The sequence below is a fragment of the Pelodiscus sinensis genome, chromosome 7 (genome assembly GCF_052426305.1).
Source record: "Pelodiscus sinensis isolate ZL-2025 chromosome 7, ASM5242630v1, whole genome shotgun sequence".
Lineage (NCBI taxonomy): Eukaryota > Metazoa > Chordata > Testudines > Trionychidae > Pelodiscus > Pelodiscus sinensis.
Window position 1 is genome coordinate 72,233,496 of NC_143058.1, and position 17,828 is coordinate 72,251,323.

The 17,828-nt window shown below is 40.3% G+C and overlaps 2 protein-coding genes across 5 annotated transcripts in view; one reads left to right on the top strand and one right to left on the bottom strand.

Annotated features, from left to right (window-relative positions):
* The window catches only part of DNAH7 (dynein axonemal heavy chain 7), a 239,243-nt gene that overhangs the window by 23,872 nt on the left and 197,543 nt on the right, over positions 1 to 17,828 (bottom strand). For 2 of the 3 annotated variants that reach the window (XM_075934214.2, XM_025182029.3), the window contains one exon: positions 8,558 to 8,650. The exons of the other annotated variant lie outside the window; for it this stretch is intronic. In XM_075934214.2, the coding sequence (XP_075790329.2) occupies positions 8,558 to 8,650 (93 nt within the window). The remainder of the gene's footprint in view (positions 1 to 8,557; positions 8,651 to 17,828) is intronic. 3 annotated transcript variants of the gene reach the window in all.
* LOC142830252 (baculoviral IAP repeat-containing protein 5.1-like) lies at positions 1,007 to 7,009 on the top strand. 2 transcript variants are annotated; one of them, XM_075934224.2, is made up of 5 exons: positions 1,007 to 1,217; positions 3,967 to 4,076; positions 5,151 to 5,268; positions 5,721 to 5,782; positions 6,459 to 6,597. In XM_075934224.2, the coding sequence occupies exons 1-4, from the start codon at positions 1,080 to 1,082 to the stop codon at positions 5,769 to 5,771; spliced, it is 417 nt and encodes a 138-aa protein (XP_075790339.2). In that variant the 5' UTR covers positions 1,007 to 1,079; the 3' UTR covers positions 5,772 to 5,782; positions 6,459 to 6,597. The 2 variants fall into 2 exon arrangements, with proteins under 2 accessions (XP_075790339.2, XP_075790338.1); XM_075934223.2 differs by lacking the exon at positions 5,721 to 5,782 and having other exon boundaries at positions 1,009 to 1,217; positions 6,459 to 7,009.

Genomic DNA, 17,828 nt, shown 5'->3' on the forward strand with positions numbered 1-17,828 from the left:
ACTATGGATGGAGGATTTCAATTTCCAGGACAATCAGTCAAGCAACTTCCATTAATCCTAAAATCCAGTCCAGTATGCTGTTTTGCACAGCAATCCCCTACACTGAAATCAATGGAACTTTGCACAGGCAGAAGGTGCAGCTGCAAGAAGCAACTTACAGAAGCAAAAATCTTTATCCTGCAAAAATACATACATATGCTTTATGTTAATACAATCAGTAGTTCCACTGAAACCAGGGGACTAAAACTGATAATAAAATTAAGCATGCGTGTAAGGAGTTGCACAAATACAAACTGAATGTGGATTCAGACATAGTAATCGCACAACTGATGGCTAATATGAAAACAAATATGTGACTTGTATTTAAACATTAGCTTCTGAGTACACAGTAGAAAGGATTCTCTTAAGATTTCAGTTTCATAACTGCCAATGGAATTTCTGATTTGCCCATCTCCATGGTGCAATACATATAAATTTTAACACATCTCTAGTACAGTACAGTTTAAAACATATGCTAGAACATTTTTTTTGGTTGTCTTGAAAAGAAATGCAAAATTGTTAATGCGCCATTTAAGTTTAAACTCTGAAAAGTGAAACTGTCAAGAAATGCAAAAGTTGATTTTTAATAGTAGTGTTAAGTGACCCACATTATATACTATTTTTCTAGCAATTTGATTTCTAATTAGATTGCTAAATGTATAACTGAGTGTATAAATTATGCAAAGTGACTGGTTAATATAGATATATGGAGCTTAACTTTTGTATTTCTTGTTACTTTAATGATCAAGTACATAACTTTAATACTGAGCTAATACAGGCTCTTGAGTTTAACAGAGACACCCCTTTTAATGCTAAGATGCTTAAATTCCACTGTGGCCTCATTTCTCTTGATTTGTCTCCTGATAGACTCACCTGCTTTTACTCAACTAAAATGCCCTCATATTTACAGGTGGAAGCAATGAAGCCAATGAATGAAGTGACTTTAATTTGAGGCGAGGCAAAGCATAAGCATTACATGGGTTAGGATCAGACAACAGTTTGTTAGTGAGGTTTTCTTTTTTTGTCTTTCTTTCCTTCCAATGGAGACTTTTTTGAAAGAGCTTAGCCTAGCCTGTAGGCATTTGATTGAGTTTAGAGACATGTATGAGTATGAGAATCGCATAAAAACCTTCACAGATTGGCCTTTTATGGAGAATTGCAAATGTACTCCTGAGAATGTAAGTCTGACAATGTCTAATTTTGTCTACAACTAGCAATAAAAATAACATATGAGACTTCATTACAATTACTAAAGCTCTTCCCTGATAGACTTTTATGTTAAATAAAAATTCTTCTAAACTACATGTTCAAGTTAAATTAGAGTCAGACCTCTCATTTCTTTCCTCTCTTTTGCCCCCCTCCCCCCTCTAATTTTTGAAGGCTTAATTAAGTGCTTTAATTCTGTCCTCTGTTCTGGAAAGGTACAGCAGTTGTATGAGTGTTTGTGTACTATCAGTATGGAAGTCTACCTTTCAGATATAAGGAAGAGGGTTTAATCTCTTCTGTCTGAGGTTTGCTTTTGTAAAACTTCTTGATTACATTTAAGTTTGATTTCATTCTGTGTAAATTAGTGTTCCCTCACTTCTGAATCTAAGTTGCGTGTTTTAACAAGCTAAATTAACTATGAGTGTGTGAGGATAGTGTTTGTTTTTATTTTGTTTGTGGATTTTTCAACGTAGTAGAAATCTGCAGCTTTCACAGATATTGATTAACTTGACCACTGAGGAAGTACCCAGATGAATATGGAATTCTTCGGTTTGGGGCTAAACAGAAAAAATTGGAAAAACTATTTAAAGTTCATACAAAACAGCCTTTTAAAAAGCTATCAGACTTAAGACTCAATTCAAATATAACATTTGAGCTCATGTAAATGTTTGAGTTGTATCTTTCTCCAAATTTAACAATTTTAGGTGTTTTTGTTGTTGGTGCCTGTATGTGCTTAACTTGGCTAAGCTCAAAGTCAAAATGCAGTTTCAAAGTTGAAACATTTTGATTAGTTTCCCCATCTAAAATGGGTCTTATATTTAGGACTTCTGACTCTGAAAAATGCATTTTGGAGGAGAGAAGGATTAATTGGTGAGGGAGGAGAATCCACACAGATCTAGTGCTCCTTATCTGGCAGAAAGGAGAAATCAGACAACTTGTTATTGGGCTTTTAGCACTTATAAAAGTGGATCATTTAAACTTAATATCTATTCAGTGCTTTAATCATACAATATACTATTCAAATGCTCCAATATTATGGTCCCTAATGCTTTGAAACTGACATGAGTCACAGTTGATATATAGTCACTGTATATCTTTAGGGTTAAATCTCAGATGAAGCATACTTTGGAGTTATTTGAGCAATTGTGAAGGAAACTCAAACATCAACAAATGTGGGGCCAACATGAATAATGGTAGTTTTTAATCTCTATCTCTTAACTGTCTTTAAAGGTAGTAAAGTATCTTTAAAAGGCTCATTACAGTAGAACTCCAATAGTCCGGCATCCAATAGTCCGGTGCTCCTAATAGTCTGGCATCAAAATGGCAAGAGCCTAGTGAGTGAGCTTCAGCAAAAAATGAGTCACAAGGTAACAGCGGCAGCAGGTGAACTGAGCAAAAAGGGTAAAAAAGTCTTAAAAAAACCTAAAACATTACAGTATACTGTATACAGTATGTACAATAAAAGGGTTAAGAACACTTCATATACTGTGTGTGTGTATATATTTATATATATTAAAAAAAAAAACTAGCTTATAGTACTTCCTGATAGTCCAGCATATCTGATAATCCGGCACCACGTAGGTCCCATAGGTTCCGGATTATCGGAAGTCTACTGTATTTAGAGCATGGATGCCCTACTTTGTCCTTCAAAAACTCTTTATAGGTGGGATAGCTATTGCTCTACCGTATGTACTGGTGGAATATAACAAACTTACCACCTGTTGGTGGGATATAACCTATCACTTAGTTTGGAAACTAGCTTGCTAAACTTTCTATACTGGGAAGATCACTATAATGAGAACTGCAGAGATCTAGCTTTGTTTGTGAGACTCTTCTTTTAATTGTGGGATTGCCTGGACATAATTATATTTGTAAATGACAGTTTAGTTCAACAAACTATAACCTAACCCACTGATTAATCCACCTTGAAATATTTTAGACTATTTTCATCATTTGTTTTCTCTAAGGCAGTGTAAACATAGCCCTCTATTATGCAAATATGCAAATGAGGCAAAGCAGCAAATATTGCGGTGCCTCATTTGCATTCTTAATGAGCCACCATTTTTTGTGCAAGGGGCTTTTGCGCAAGAGCCGTTCTTCCTGGGGGGGGAAAAGCAGCAGAACGCCTCTTGCGCAAGACGGTGTTTTTGTGCAAAATGATGGCTCATTAAGTATGCAAATGAAGCGCAGTAATATTCACTGCTTTGCCTCATTTGCAGTGGAGACGTAGCTGAAGAGAGAACCATGCATGGTACAGCAAACAAATGTTGTTCTTGGACTCATGCATTAATACAACTTCAAACTTTTTTTTATTTCTGGGTAAGCTATTCTAGTACTGTACTACTATTCAGGCTACAATATAGGGTTTGGCCCTTGAATGGATCCTGGGTAATATTCTATAATACATATGGAACAAGCCAACTGGGCACCGGCGAACAGCTATTCCATGCAAAAACATGTTATCGCCTTTAGCCTCTTTTCTAACCCCTTTGCCTGTTAGCAGCCCCTTGTTGTCTGTTTTAAACTTATGTTTCTAACAAACTAGTACTCCTTACTGGACAACCACAATGTTTGTGAAGAGTAGCTTTCAGGACTGAGACTCTAGACTGCAAACTCTCTGGGGACAGGGACTGTTGTCTCATTATATTTGCACACTGTATATTACATGGGGCCAAACTTTTTGGAGCTCTTGGTACTACCATAACTAAATCTTCTCTGCAGATGGCCAGGGCTGGCTTTATCCACTGTCCAAGTGCAAATGAACCTGATGTTGCAAAGTGTTTCTTCTGCTTGATAGAGCTGGAGGGCTGGGAGCCAAATGATGATCCACAGTAAGCAGCAATCTGCCTGTATTCTTCCTCACTTTTCATTACTTGAAACTATTCAATCTTCTTGAAATAGCCCTCCAAGTTAACTTTGAATAGTTCCTTTAATTTACTAGTTTGAGCATTATTTTGTTCCCAGGACTCCTCTGTGTATTCTGGTTTAGTTACCAAAGCATGCATGTGAACTTGACCAACAGACTTCAGTTTTCTATTATAAAAAACATTTGTTTCTTTGTGTTCAGCCTAACTATATCCAGAAAAGTAACCAATACTGGTATTTTGAGGGTTCTTTGCTTCTTGACATTTGAATATAAAACTCTTCTGCATTTTATGAGTTGAAGAAAATCTGCCAACACTGTGAGCTCAACATAATATTTTAAACTCTAGCTTCATTCTTTCTGGCTCAAGTGAAATGTCACTATATTCTTATTGGAAGGTAGAAAAACTGAGCTATTACTTTTTAGTTGTACTGACTCTGCAGTGCTTACTAAAGTAAGCAACTGCTTCTAAATAACACAGGTAGCAGACTGAATAGAGGTACTGTTTATATAGCCAATATTCTAACTAGGGCCAATGAAGTGTACATTTCCCTGAACTCATGAAAACTGGCTTATAGGTTGTGTGGTCTACAGTTTTTAAAACTAATTGGAGAAAGGAGAATGGAGGAGGAATGGCAGAAATGACAGAATTGCTTCAGGCTGCTCAATTGTGAAGCATTCATACCACAATAGATGCTTGCTTTCTCTCTTGTTGAAATGAATATTCTAGTATAGTGGAAGTAAACATAGCTGGGGGTTTACTAACTTGTGGGTGTCGAGCACATGCATCTTAAAGAATTCACTTTGCTTTTTCCATCTGGTATTAGAGGAAAAATAGTTTCACAACTCTCCTCTTGACACTTTAAAAGTTGAATCACTACTGCTATTTAGGGGCAAAAGAGAACATTAAACAAGCCTGTGAGAAAATAGACCATCTTTCATATTAGAAAACTGTAGAATTGCACCCCTCTCTTCTATCTCCTCTCAAATGCTGTGGAAGACTAAATAGTCCCCAAACAAAACTTTTTTGTTTGTGCTGCAGGGTAGAACACTCCAAACGTCCTCACAACTGTGGGTTTTTATCCCTTACTAAGAACTTTGACGATCTGACAGTGGAGGAGTACTACATGCTGGAGATGGAGCGGTTGAGGACTTTTCTTGTAAGTGCTAGCATAAATATTGTTTAATGGCTTTGCAATAAATTGAGGATGCTGTCTAAATAAGAATCTGCCCCCCTTGCAGATGTTTCCATATAGGGGAGAGAGCAGAAATTTCTGTCACTGAAGGAAGCTGCCATGGCAGCAGTATCTAGGAACTCAAGGCCAGATTTCTGAAAATTGTTTTGATACTTAAAGTTGCAGATGAATGGTTTTTGTTTTGTTGTTTTTCCTCCAAAAAATGTTCTTAAGTGCCTATCTGCATCTTTAAGTCTCAAAACTGTTCAAAAATCTGGCACTCTGTGCCTAACTCCTTACAAAACATCACTCCCCTGGATGTACTTAGTCTAAGGGCTTGTCTTCACTACATGGTGAATTGACACTGCAGCATCTGCTTAGACACAATCAAGCTCTGAGCACTCTCCCATCGACTCCGGCTACTCTTTTCATCCTAGAGAAGTACCAGAGTCGATGAGAAAGCCGCCCCTATCAACCTTACCACATGAAAGACATCACGGTAAGTACGTTGACTTCAGCTACACAATTCATATAGCTGAAGTTGAGTAGCTTAGATGGGGGTGGGGGCATAGTGTAAAACTTGGCCTAACACTTTTACATGGTGGAAAAGTACTATCCCTTCTGGTATAACGTACAAACAGTTCTTGGAAGCACCACTCAGCATGCACCACTCTTTGAAACCCTGTCAGTTCAAGATGACAGAGTCCATGCTATACATGGTGTGCAATGAGTTATGCCTGTATTTTCCCTGTTTTGAGTGCTGTTGTGCCAACAAGTTTCCAATACAACTACAGAAGACAAATGGGAGCCCCCTCTCTTTCAGTAGTTCTGCATTTACCCAGTTCACTGATCATTTCTTCGGAATTCAAAGGAAAATGGCACTAACATCACACCTTAGAGAAGCCTTCCTGCTCCTGTGGCTACCTAAGTGGTAGCTGCCACATTACTGATGTGTATAAAGTAATAGTTGGCCACAGGAACTGAACTTGTTTAGTTAATTGACATTTGACAGGCATCATTAATAAATCTAATGGGAGACCTAATTGAAGTCTTTGCTAGTTCCTTGTTAGTGTAACTGTCACTAATGAAAGTTCTATATCGCACTTCTTGGGTAGCTTCTGAGTTTCTGTCTAATGCAACTTAAATACTAAGGAAAACTCTGGATTTACTTTAAGTGCAAAACTGGCAGGAGCACAATGAAGTCCTTTGAAGAGGAAGTTGATGCAACCAGGAAACGCCTCACAGATCACTTTGTCAGCAAACATCAGTACACTCCTGAGCCAAAGATGCTAGTACCAGAGTCTCCCTCAAAATGCTGATTCTACTGCATAAAATTCAGGAAGCTGCTGGACCCACAAATGCAGCTCACTTGGAGAGCGGGGGAGAGGGGAGAGAAGGATATCCAGGAAGGTTTGTTCATTCTTTAATGTCCATGTAGCCAATCCTAAATATCCATTGCAGGTACCAATATGATCATAATTAATATTACAGATTCAATTGTCTTAATAGAGCAATATTTTCTGAAGACACTTGTAAAGTACATAACAGTAAATATGAACTCTTATCTCTGGAGGTATATCTGATTGCTATGGTAGATGGGATCAGTATATCTCCCTATAAATTAGTGTTTATAAAATAGTGTATACTGACTTATTATGCAGAATGCTTCTATACTGTTTTTAGATGGTCAAATGTGTATTCTTAAATAAAGATTTTTCAATTGATACACGTCTGCACCTGACTTGTGATATATCCAAGCTTTAGGAATGTTCTATTAGACAGACTTATTGCTAGGTATTTTGCAGCCTTTCAAGTAGCTGTAGCTTCTATCTCTGTGCTTATCCCTGAACAAGTAGCTTGAGATGGTGACCTTATCAGCCAGTTCCCAACACCTGTCAACCTTCAGAAGGACTTGGAGAAAAGAAATTAAGTTGCCAACTTAAATATTGTGTACTTGTCACCTCGCTGACTACTGTGACTTTTTTAGTGGCTACTGACAAGCTTCGTTTGAAGTCCAAAAACTGCATAAGCTCTCTTTTCTTCTCGTGATAGAGCTTAGATTTTAGAACATAATCATTCCTCTGGGAAGTGAAATATACAACATACTTAGATAAAAGGAGATGGAGGAAGAAGGCAACAACAACCATTATACACCGGACAATAGCTCACATACTACCCTTCATAATAAGTGGATTGCTGTTTTGTCAAATTATCCATGGTAGATACAGAGATGGACAGGAAGGCATATACATCTGATGGTGCAGCCCCTCCTTACTTCCCCTCGTATGTACTGGTAAACTAAATCATGCACAACATTTGAAGTGGGCTATCTAAACAGGTCTTCAGCCTATACTAAGAATCTGGTGTTCCTGGTGAGTTTCTCTTCCTGGCTAACACTATGTACACTGCTGGCCAGGTGCAAGAACAGAAATTAGTTTGTAAATATCTGTTGAAGGGGTGAGGTTTAGGGCTTCTGACCTCACAATTGCCTGAACTAAATAAATATTCAACAGTGTATTCTCTCAGGTGATTGGAATGTGAAGTAATACAAATTGTAAGCTGCTGAAGGTTATAATATGATTTCACTAAACAAAAGAAATTTGTTCTCAACTTGGATGGCATTGTGCAATGGCGACGAGGAGTCCTGTGGCACCTTATAGACTAACTGAAGTGTAGGAGCATAAGCTTTCGTGGGCAAAGACCCACTTCATCAGATGCAACAAGTCAGAAGTGGGTCTTTGCCCATGAAAGCTTATGCTCCTACACTTCAGTTAGTCTATAAGGTGCCACAGGACTCCTCGTCGCTTTTGCAGATTCAGACTAACACGGCTACCCCTCTGATATTGTGCAATGGGAGCCCAATATTGCTATCTCTTTATTTTAATGCTTAATCAAAAGCAGCAGCAAGCCAAAGGGAAATTGTGCATGCTTAAACATCTGGAACTTGCAGACGAATTTGACAAAATAGAAGTACTAATGTGGTATTGCTTTCTTGCTAAATGGAAATAGGATACTATTACTGACAGTGATACAGTTATTCTGTTGCTAATGGCAAATGCGATCTCTTTAAATAACAGTGAATGCTTGTATAGCTTTGAAATCATAAGCAGCTGATGATCTTTGGTTTAAAGCCCCTCTTCCCTTGGATTAGAGACAAATAATAGAGAAATAGTAAGGGATTGGAAATAGCCAGACAATTCCTAAGGAAGGGGCAGCAGATGAAGTTTGGGATACTGTTCAACAGCAACTATTTGGCTTGCATTTCCATGCTTACTTTGTCAGGCCTCAGACAGCGAATGACAAGCATCCTCTGGAATGGATCCATTTTGTCTTGCCACTCTTCAGGGAAATCCTCATGGTGGGGATCCTATAAGCAGATATGCAAATGAGTTTATTTAATCAGCACTCACTTTAGAGTGAGATTAAAGTACAGTTAGATTAATTTTAGGAATGCTTGATACAGATGAGACTGCAAAAATGGTGAATAGCTGTCACACCACTGAATGTACTAATCAGTGTTTCAAACTACACTGAGTGATAGACTAAAACATTTAAAGAAATGGGATAATCCTTCTATTCCTTGCTGTGGAATAATTCTAAAATTACTGTATTTTCCTTTTATAGCTCTCCACCCCTACATATAAATGTAAAATGCCTCACTGGGCTGTAAGTATAGCAATACGTGCAGTTCATGACTGAGTCTTGTGACAGTGGGTATCTTGTACACACAGTGGCTGAAGTGATGTGATCACATGTCAGCTTCTATTTTTTTAAAACAAAGTTTTGAGCTCTCATGGCTGAACAGAAAATACAAAACTCTAGAATCTCAAAGAGCTGAAGGCGAATAAGAATACAACTTCTGTCAAAAGTTTTATTATCTAATGACTAAAAGTTGGGAATAAAGGTGTGGACAAAGTACCAGCCTATTTGGATTTGGGGATGGTTTGGTCAAGGGATAATATAAGCTCTTAAAAGCAATACCAAATCCTGCTGTTGCTGAAAGAAAATAGCCTTATAAAGTTGACAACAGAAATGAGACTACCAGGAAGTCATTACAATTAAGCCCTTCACAGCTATTTACTACCCCACCATACACAAATCCTGCTTTTAGAGTTGTTTGGCCTCGTAAGAAGATGTCTTAGTCGATTGTTTGGAGCTCTTGATTTTAATGTTAGTTTCTTATGCATGTACTAAAGCCACTAGTAAGTTTTGGGGCTGGTTTTGTTCAATATCTTCAATGATTTAGATGATGGCATAGACAATATGATTATTATGTTTGCAGATGATACCGAACTGTGAGGGGTTGCAAGTGCTGTGGAGGATAGGGTCAAAATTCAAAATGATCTGGACAAACTAGAGATTGTCTGAGGTAAATAGGATGAAGTTTAATAAGGACAAATGCAAAGTACTCCACTTAAGAAGTAATGGACTTAAATTTCAGCAAGGGAGGTTTAGGTTGTGTAGATACCATTTCATATTTAGCTAGAAGCCATTCTGTATAACAAGCCATTTCAGTTTCTTGTGTCTGCACGAGGGAGTGAACTGGCCTTCACCGAGGTGGGGAGAGACCAGAGGGATGCGCTGTTGGAATGTGTTAATGAACTATTTTGAGCTGAAGCTCGAACTCCCTTTTAACCTGTTTCTTTCTATGCTGATAATAATTCCTCTTTGAAGTTCTCTTTGATTTCTTGCCCTGACGTCAGACTTGTTTGGTTAAGGGTATAAAATACTAGGATTGATTGTATTAGCCAGCTTTACTGGGCCCGACTTTGCTGGGACCACGTTTGGCTCACTTTGCTTTACTGATCAATAAAGCAATCAGTTGTTGCTTAAACAGAGAGGAGCGTGGTTTTTTTTTTTTTTTTGCTTTGATAGTTGGACACTAGGAAAAACTTCCTAAATGTCAGGGTGGTTAAACACTGGAATACATTTCCTGGGAAGGTTGTGAAATCTCCATCACTGGAGTTATTTAGGAGCAGGTTGGATAGACATCTATCAGGGATGATCTAGATGGTGTTCGGTTCTGCCACAAGGACAGGAGACTGGACTTGATTTCTCAAGGTTCCTTCCAGTTCTAGTATTCTATGAAGTGCTGGACCTTCCTTACGGTTTGATTTGGTTTTGTGAAGACTATTTTAACTAATCAAGAGCAGGTATCTTCATCTAATTTTCATTGCAATGTTTAGGAACATAGTGGTGCAACTATAATGAATGTTGGAGGAAGCTGGGCAGTTAGTAGCTTCTCGCTTATTTGAAAATGTATCCTTCAGAATTCTCTTAAATATCCATAGCTCTTCCTTTTTAGTTTTCACATCAGTCTTTTCAATCTAGCTGCAACAATGTATGTTGCATAGCATTCTATATTGCAATGTTAAAAACCATTGCAAATGGATACCAGCAAAGAAATTTCAAAAAGGATCACTTTTTTGATCATTTAAGATAACTCTTCATTACATGTAAAGAAGTGTATGAGACAAATTACTTCTAATACATAGGGAAACAAACAGCTATATGCAGAAAGATGTGGTATTGAGACTCTCAGCTTGGCAATACCTAAATTTTAAAGGCCCTGTTGATTAGTGGAATACACAAGCATAAGTTATCCTAGCACTCGGAGTAGGATCTGAAATTTTGACTTTAGCCAGGAAAAAGTGCAGAGGAGGGTGCCTCATCCCTGCCCCTCAGAGGGTTTTAGGAACCTCTCTCAGGATACATCTACAGTGTGACTGCCCCTTGGTATTCCCTCATCTTGGGAAGCAGAGAGACCCAGCAGCTATTCTGTCCCGCTACCATCTCCCACCCAAGCTGTCCCTCTTTACTACAGTGGTGGAAAGTGGAGTTCCCTGGCTCCAATCCACTCTGCTCCACTCTACTGTGAGTGGAGTGCAGTGGGTTGGGGCCAGGGCACCATGCTTCACACCACCACAGGGAAGCAGAGCAACCCAGCTGGGAGATGGCAGTGAAGTGGAGCAGGTTGCTCTGCTTCCATGGCTCTCACCACTCTGAGTGCAGGAGGAGTTGTCAGGTCCTGCACTCTGAGTGCTGCCTCATGTCAGGTCCTGTGGGCTTATCTCAGTATAGAGGACTATCCTGTCCAGAGGGAAGTTGAGAATGATGCTACAGGGCCCCCAAAGTGCAGGTCCTGGGGCAGCTCCAAACCATCCTATGGATGGGACAACTCTGAGTAGAAGCCAAAGAACATCCCCATGACCCTACAAGTAGGAAGTTAATGGGCACTGCCTTTGCATTCATGAAAATGCCAGTCTATAATGAAATAACCCACAAAAGATGCTGGGTGAGATAAACCTGCAGTTAAGTACAGCCACTAGAAAGTTCATTCTGATTTTGTCTTGTATGTAACCTCTTATTGCCAATATCCGTATTCATTGCCACTTGACTCTTAGATATATTTACACTGAAAACTATAATACATTAAATATTCAAGTGCTGTGAGGGTCAACAAAGTGCAGAACCAGAGCTGACTCCTACAAACTGATGAGTATAAAATTTGTTTGGGCCCAGCAGACCTGGCATTTCTGTGAGTATCCAGTTACAGAGTATGATGGGCTGGGGCCTTCTACTGGAGTCTTTGTGGCTACTTCTACATTGGCACAATCTTGTGCAAATACTCTTTAACGCAAGAGTTTTTGCATTAAGAGTATTTGCACAAGAGAGCATCTACACTGGCATGTGCTTTTGTGCAAGGGATGTGCTTTTGCACAAAAGCATCCGTGCCAGTGTAGACGCTCTCTTACGCAAGAAAGCTCCGATGGCCATTTTAGCCATCGGGCTTTCTTTCACAAGAAATTCATGTTGCCTGTCTACACTGGCCTCTTGCGCAAGAACAGTTGCACAAGAGGGCTTATTCCTGAGTGGGAGCATCCTAGTTCTTGCGCAAGAAGCACTGATTTCTTACATTAGAGTGTCAGTGTTCTTGTGCAAGAACTCGCGACCAGTGAAGACAGGCAGCAAGTTTTTGCGCAAAAGTGGCCACTTCTGCACAAAATCTTGCCATTGTAGACGTAGCCTGTGAGTCTACCACACCCTGCCCCAGGAAAGAAGCAGTAAAGGTGGGTCTTCCAGGCCTGCCTAGAAAGGCTGCAGGGAAGCAGTAATCCAGAGCACAGCAGGCTCGGTAATGTCACTGCTAGGCCTGAGCAATCATTTCCTATCTGGGACCAGACAGGATAAGCCAAAGGAACTTTATAGACAAGAATGCCTAGAAGAGACCCTCAAGCAGGAAACAGATAGGGAACATGTTACCGTGTAATTCCTAATTTTTAATGGCCATGTGTGGAATTAATTTTATGGACTAAAAAATGAAGCAGGGCCATCGTTGGATCTTTGTTACCCAAGAAGGATTTAATCTGTTTTAGACTGTGTGTGACTTAGGTATCTACCAAGTCTGAAGACCCTGATGAGGACAACAGCTGGGAGCATAGACAGAGTGGCTCCATCACATATGAACTGGATATTACAGAGGAACACTTCAAAGGGACTTAGAAATTGGGGCATACCTATTGTTAATCTGCAAGACAAAATAAAGGCAAACAGAGTGGCAATATGCCCTCATACTTTTATGAGATTTGTGTTTTTAAATAGACTATGCATAACTTGAATATGGTTTCTGCAAAACAGGTCAAGTAACCAATCATTCATGAGCCTGTGATCCCTTGAATGTATTCTATTTATATATGTATATCATTCTTGTCTGTGAAGTTAGACATGAGAAGTGTAAACCTGCTTATTAATCTAGAATTTTTAGTGAAAGCCATTAGAAGGGGCCTAATGGCCCAGTGCTCAAGGTAACCATCTGTAAATGGCTTTGTTTTTCTTGTATGCCCAAACTGTGGTTGGTCCTACAAAGACATATGACCATATCACCTGATGCTGGAATCCATCTTGAGTTTAGTATTTTTCATTGGGATAGGAAGAGTTAAACAAAGGATACCTGCTCTGGGGAAATGCTATTTAAAAAATGGAAAGGAATTTACTGCTATCCTCAGCTAGCTTTTGAAACTATCTGCCCCACCGTAAGAAATAACCATGAAGAAACCTGAAAACATAGAACTCTAAGGATACAAGAAACTGTTAGACCCAAGCCAGAGAAAAGATTAGCTTTGTCTTGAAAGAATTTATCTGGAGTAAGGATTAGCGTGAGAATTATGTGTAACAGTCTCTCTTAGGGTGCATCTACAAAGTACCATAAACTCGTGCTATGCAAGTTGCACAGCTTATTTCGAGTCTACTTCAAAATAGGCTATTTCTAAATTTGGCACTACCTACACAGCACCACATTTCAAAAGAAAGTGCTATTTCAAGCCATCCCTTATTCCTCGCAGAATGAGGTTTACAGGGATGGTGAAATAATGCTTCTGCTATATTTCAGAATAATGGATATGTTCAAAAGACACGGGGTAGCTATTTCTGGATACCTCTGGTATTCTGAAATAACGGATGTGTAGACATACTCTTAGGCTACATCTACACTGCAGAGTTTTTGTGCACAATCTCACAGAGCATCCACACTACAAGTGCGTTTTTGTGCAAAAAAAAAAAAAAAAGGACAGTAGAGCATCAGAAAACAGGGCTTTGGCACAAGAGTTATTCCTCTTTCTATGAGGAATAAACCTCTTTGCTCAAGAGATCTTGTGTAAAAAGGCGTGTATGGACGGACAAAGGGGTTTCTTGCGCAGAAGTGTCCATGGCAGTGTGGAACCTCTCTCACGCAAGAACTTTTTGTGGAAGATCTCTTCCACAAAATGTTCTTGAGCAAGAAGCCTGCAGTGTTACTGGCATGATATTGCACAAAAACTCTTTAGCGCAAGCGTTCTAGTATTAAAGTAATTGTGCAAGAGAGCGTCTACACTGGCATGTGCTTTTGCGCAAGAGCATCCATGCCAGTGTAGATGCTCTCTTGTGCAAGAAAGATCTGATGGCCATTTTAACCATCAGGCTTTCTTGCACAAGAAATTCATGGTGCCTGGCTACACTGGCCTCTTGCGCAAGAACAGTTGCACAAAAGGGCTTAGTCCTGAGTGGGAGCATCATATTTCTTGTGCAAGAAGCCCTGATTTCATACAGTAGAACATCAGTTTACTTGCACAAGAACACATGGCCAGTGTAGACAGGCAGCAAGTTTTTGTGCAAGAGTGGCTGCTTTGGCACAAGATCACACCAGTGTAGACACAGCCTTAGTGTATTAGGATTAGCTGGCACGTTTTATTTTAGATTAATAATTTTTTGTCTTTTTCACTTGCAATAACTTAAATCATACTTTTCAGGCTTAATAAAAACTCTTTTATTTTCAAACCCAGTGTAAATAATTAGCTGGGGCAGTGGGAGGGAGTCACAGCTGTACATCTCTCTCTTTCATTGATAAAGTACCCAAAAATGTAGATGGTAGCATGAGGTGTTGTGGGCACAACCCACTTCTTCAGATGATATAGCATGGGGTATGAGTGTGCGTTGCCTCCCTGAATGTACTGGCTTCCCCCCTCTTACCCTCATGGGAGGCAGCAGTGTGTGGTCAGGTCAGCTTAAAAGACAGTTCCTTACATGTACCCGCTACCTCTCCCGCCCCCGCTACAGAGGGCTGTGTGTAACCGAGAGGGTTAACCGATGAGCCCAGGCTCATGTACTTGAGTAAATGTTAACATCCCTGGCTAGTACAGTCACCTGAGCAATACAGATTCCAGGCCCTGCTTTCAGCAAAGCTCTATGCACACCGAGTGGAGCAGGTCTCCTGGGGAATGTCTAACATGCATTCTGTTGGACTTTGGCAGAACATGGGTGCTCAGAAGCTCAATGATGTTGGCAGTACGAAGTAGGGATGTAAAATCCTGGTTAATCAGTTAACACGTTCAGTCTACCTAGCGTTTAATCAATAAATTGAGTAAAGCAGGATCCCAGGGCAGCCCCTGTCCATGGTGGGCCCAGGTTCCCTATGGACAAGCCAGCTCTCAGCCCCTGTCTGCAGTGGGCAGCCCCTGTCCATGGTGGGCCTGGGTTCCCTATGGACAGGCCAGCTCTCCACCCCTGCCAGAGCAGCCCCTGTCTGAAGTGGGCCCCCTACGGGACTGAAGCAGCCCCCTGTCCATGGCAGGCAGGGAGCTGCTCCAGGTCCCTCCCCTCCCTCCCTCCTCCCCCCGTTACTGGTTAACCATTTAGGGTTATGCTTACTAATTAACCAGGTAACCTTTCACATCCCTAGTATGTGGGTACAATGGAGACTCTAGCAGTGGAAATCTAGGAGACTGTAACAGTTGGTGGCAGCTGAGAAGTGGCTTTATGAAAGGCAATAATGCCTAAAGGTTGGTCTTAGGAACATAAGTGCCTACATCTCTCTTGTGAATCAAGCCTAAAATTCCTATATGAAATAAGGATAATAAAACATCTTTGATCACCTTCACTACTGAGACTAGTGGTCTGCCAAATGAAACGTAGCTGCATTCATGTTATTAAAATACTAGGATCTGATTCACCAAAACTGTTAAACTGTGCTAAAATAATGGGATTTTCTTGAGTTAAGCTCACAAGTCTGCGGGGCTTTCCATGGTATTTGTTCTCCTGAGGCAGCTGAGTTGGGATTTTCAAGTCATTCTAAGTGTTTTTCTCAATTGGAGACTTAAATCGCTTCCTGAAAATCCCTAAAGACAATATTAAAACAGCCCTTGACTTAAATATAATGCATTTTAAAATACACATTGCTTCTTGTAAACACTTGCAAAGCAACAAAATTGATTTTATGGGGAAAACAGGGAACAGTTTAATACCCTGATTGGTCTAGCACCCTTATTGTATGGTCTAGACCCGTGGTCCCCAACATGGTGCCCACAAGCGCCATTTGTGTGTGCCCGCCAAGTGCTTGGGGCTGACCTGGCCCCAGGCACGTGGCGCACGCGCGGTGCCGGAGCCGGCCCCGGGCACGTGGCGCACGGTGAGTGCCGGCCCCGAGAGCGCCGCGGATTGGCCGCCCGCGCTCTGGGCACGCGGCGCTTGGGGGGGGAGCACCGGGCACGCGGGGGGAGAGCGCCGGCCCCGGGCGCGCGGCGCTTGGCGGGGGCCCCAGCCCCAGGGCTATGGGGGGGGCCCCGCCCCCAGGCACGCGGCTATGGGGGGGGGCCCGCCCCCGGGCGCGCAAGTGTCCCCACCCCCTGGCGCCCGGCGGGCGAACGGCCACGCCCCCTGGTGCCCGGCAACCTCTAATGGTTGGGGACCACTGGTCTAGACAGTTCTTGGTCCTGCCGTCTAGACCTAATTTGAACCCTGGAAGATCGACTGCAGTAGCTTCAATATTATCTGTAGACAAGCCCTCTGTATTATCAATAAGGCAAATTATGGATATATATAGAGATTTTTTTATTATGAAAAAATATATTTTTGCAATAAGCCTATGTAATTTGGCTAAATCCTATTAAAACCAATCATGTGTGAATATATCAGTCAGATGTTGAGGGGGAAATAGATTCCAAATATGAGCTAAAATAATTTAAAAAATACTTTCGTTTAATGTCTGTTCCTGGCAGAGTAGCTTTCAGGATGCTTAATGACAATACAGCAACTATTATGTTCTCAAGCATAACCATTTCTCAGATAAAAGTAATTTATGTTACAATGTGACATCTTAACACAATAAGAGAGAATAAACTTTTCATGATGTTTTATTGTGGTATAAACCACTTAAATAATAAACTGGAAACAGCAATCCTGATAACATTTATTTTCTCTCTTATGGGTGCTCTTACCCAATGTCCCAAATGTTCAATAACTAGAATAACAAAAAATTCTACTTCATGGTGATAAATCTAACATTACAAAAGCTAGATATGTTAAGGATAAATTTTTGTCATGATCTCTGTGAATGGCAGAACAGCTTTTCCAATTCAGAATAGGGAGACAAAATATTAACAATATGCCTGATCTTGCCCTCACCGAAGTCAGTAAAAGTTCTGCTATTGCCGTAAATGCTACCATTCATCAGACCCCTGTATAAACAAACTGATATCCTGATTCTGCAATGCTTAATAACTAGCATTTATTCACAGAAGTTCTTATTTACTTTAGATAGTCTGCACTCCATATATAAGTACCATTCGATAAGCTAGATTTTGGCTTTTCAGCCACAGTCTTGAATAGGCAGAGGGGCAGAGCCTCACACAATCTCATAAAGTGCTGTAGCCTGTTATTTGGGGTAGCTTCTTACTGACCTTCTTTTCTTAACCCTTTGTGATGTAACATCCCACATTCTTTATGAAAAATATGCTTATGACATGAATATGATATAACTGAAATAAGCTTTATGCAAGATAATTCATGTAAGGTATCATTAGAAAGGTTATGATTTACTGAATATAATTATCCCATTTGTATGCATATGTCATTTCTGTATATGAAGTTAGTAATAGTGATCTGTGTATCCGTGGCTATGTCTAGACTGCAGAGTTAAATAGTAAAATCATACATAGTTTGCAGTATACAAATTGCGTATCTTTTTCTGATTTTCTTTCAAAAGAGGCTTTTCCAAAATTTGGCGCATCTACCTA

What these genes read in the sequence shown, in the direction of transcription:
- LOC142830252 (XM_075934223.2), top strand. Translation starts at nt 1,080, where the DNA reads ATGGAGACTTTTTTGAAAGAGCTTAGCCTAGCCTGTAGGCATTTGATT. An exon ending in GCAAATGTACTCCTGAGAAT is followed by an intron (nt 1,218 to 3,966) that starts GTAAGTCTGACA and finishes TCTTCTCTGCAG; the next exon opens with ATGGCCAGGGCTGGCTTTAT. An exon ending in AGCGGTTGAGGACTTTTCTT is followed by an intron (nt 5,269 to 6,458) that starts GTAAGTGCTAGC and finishes ATTTACTTTAAG; the next exon opens with TGCAAAACTGGCAGGAGCAC.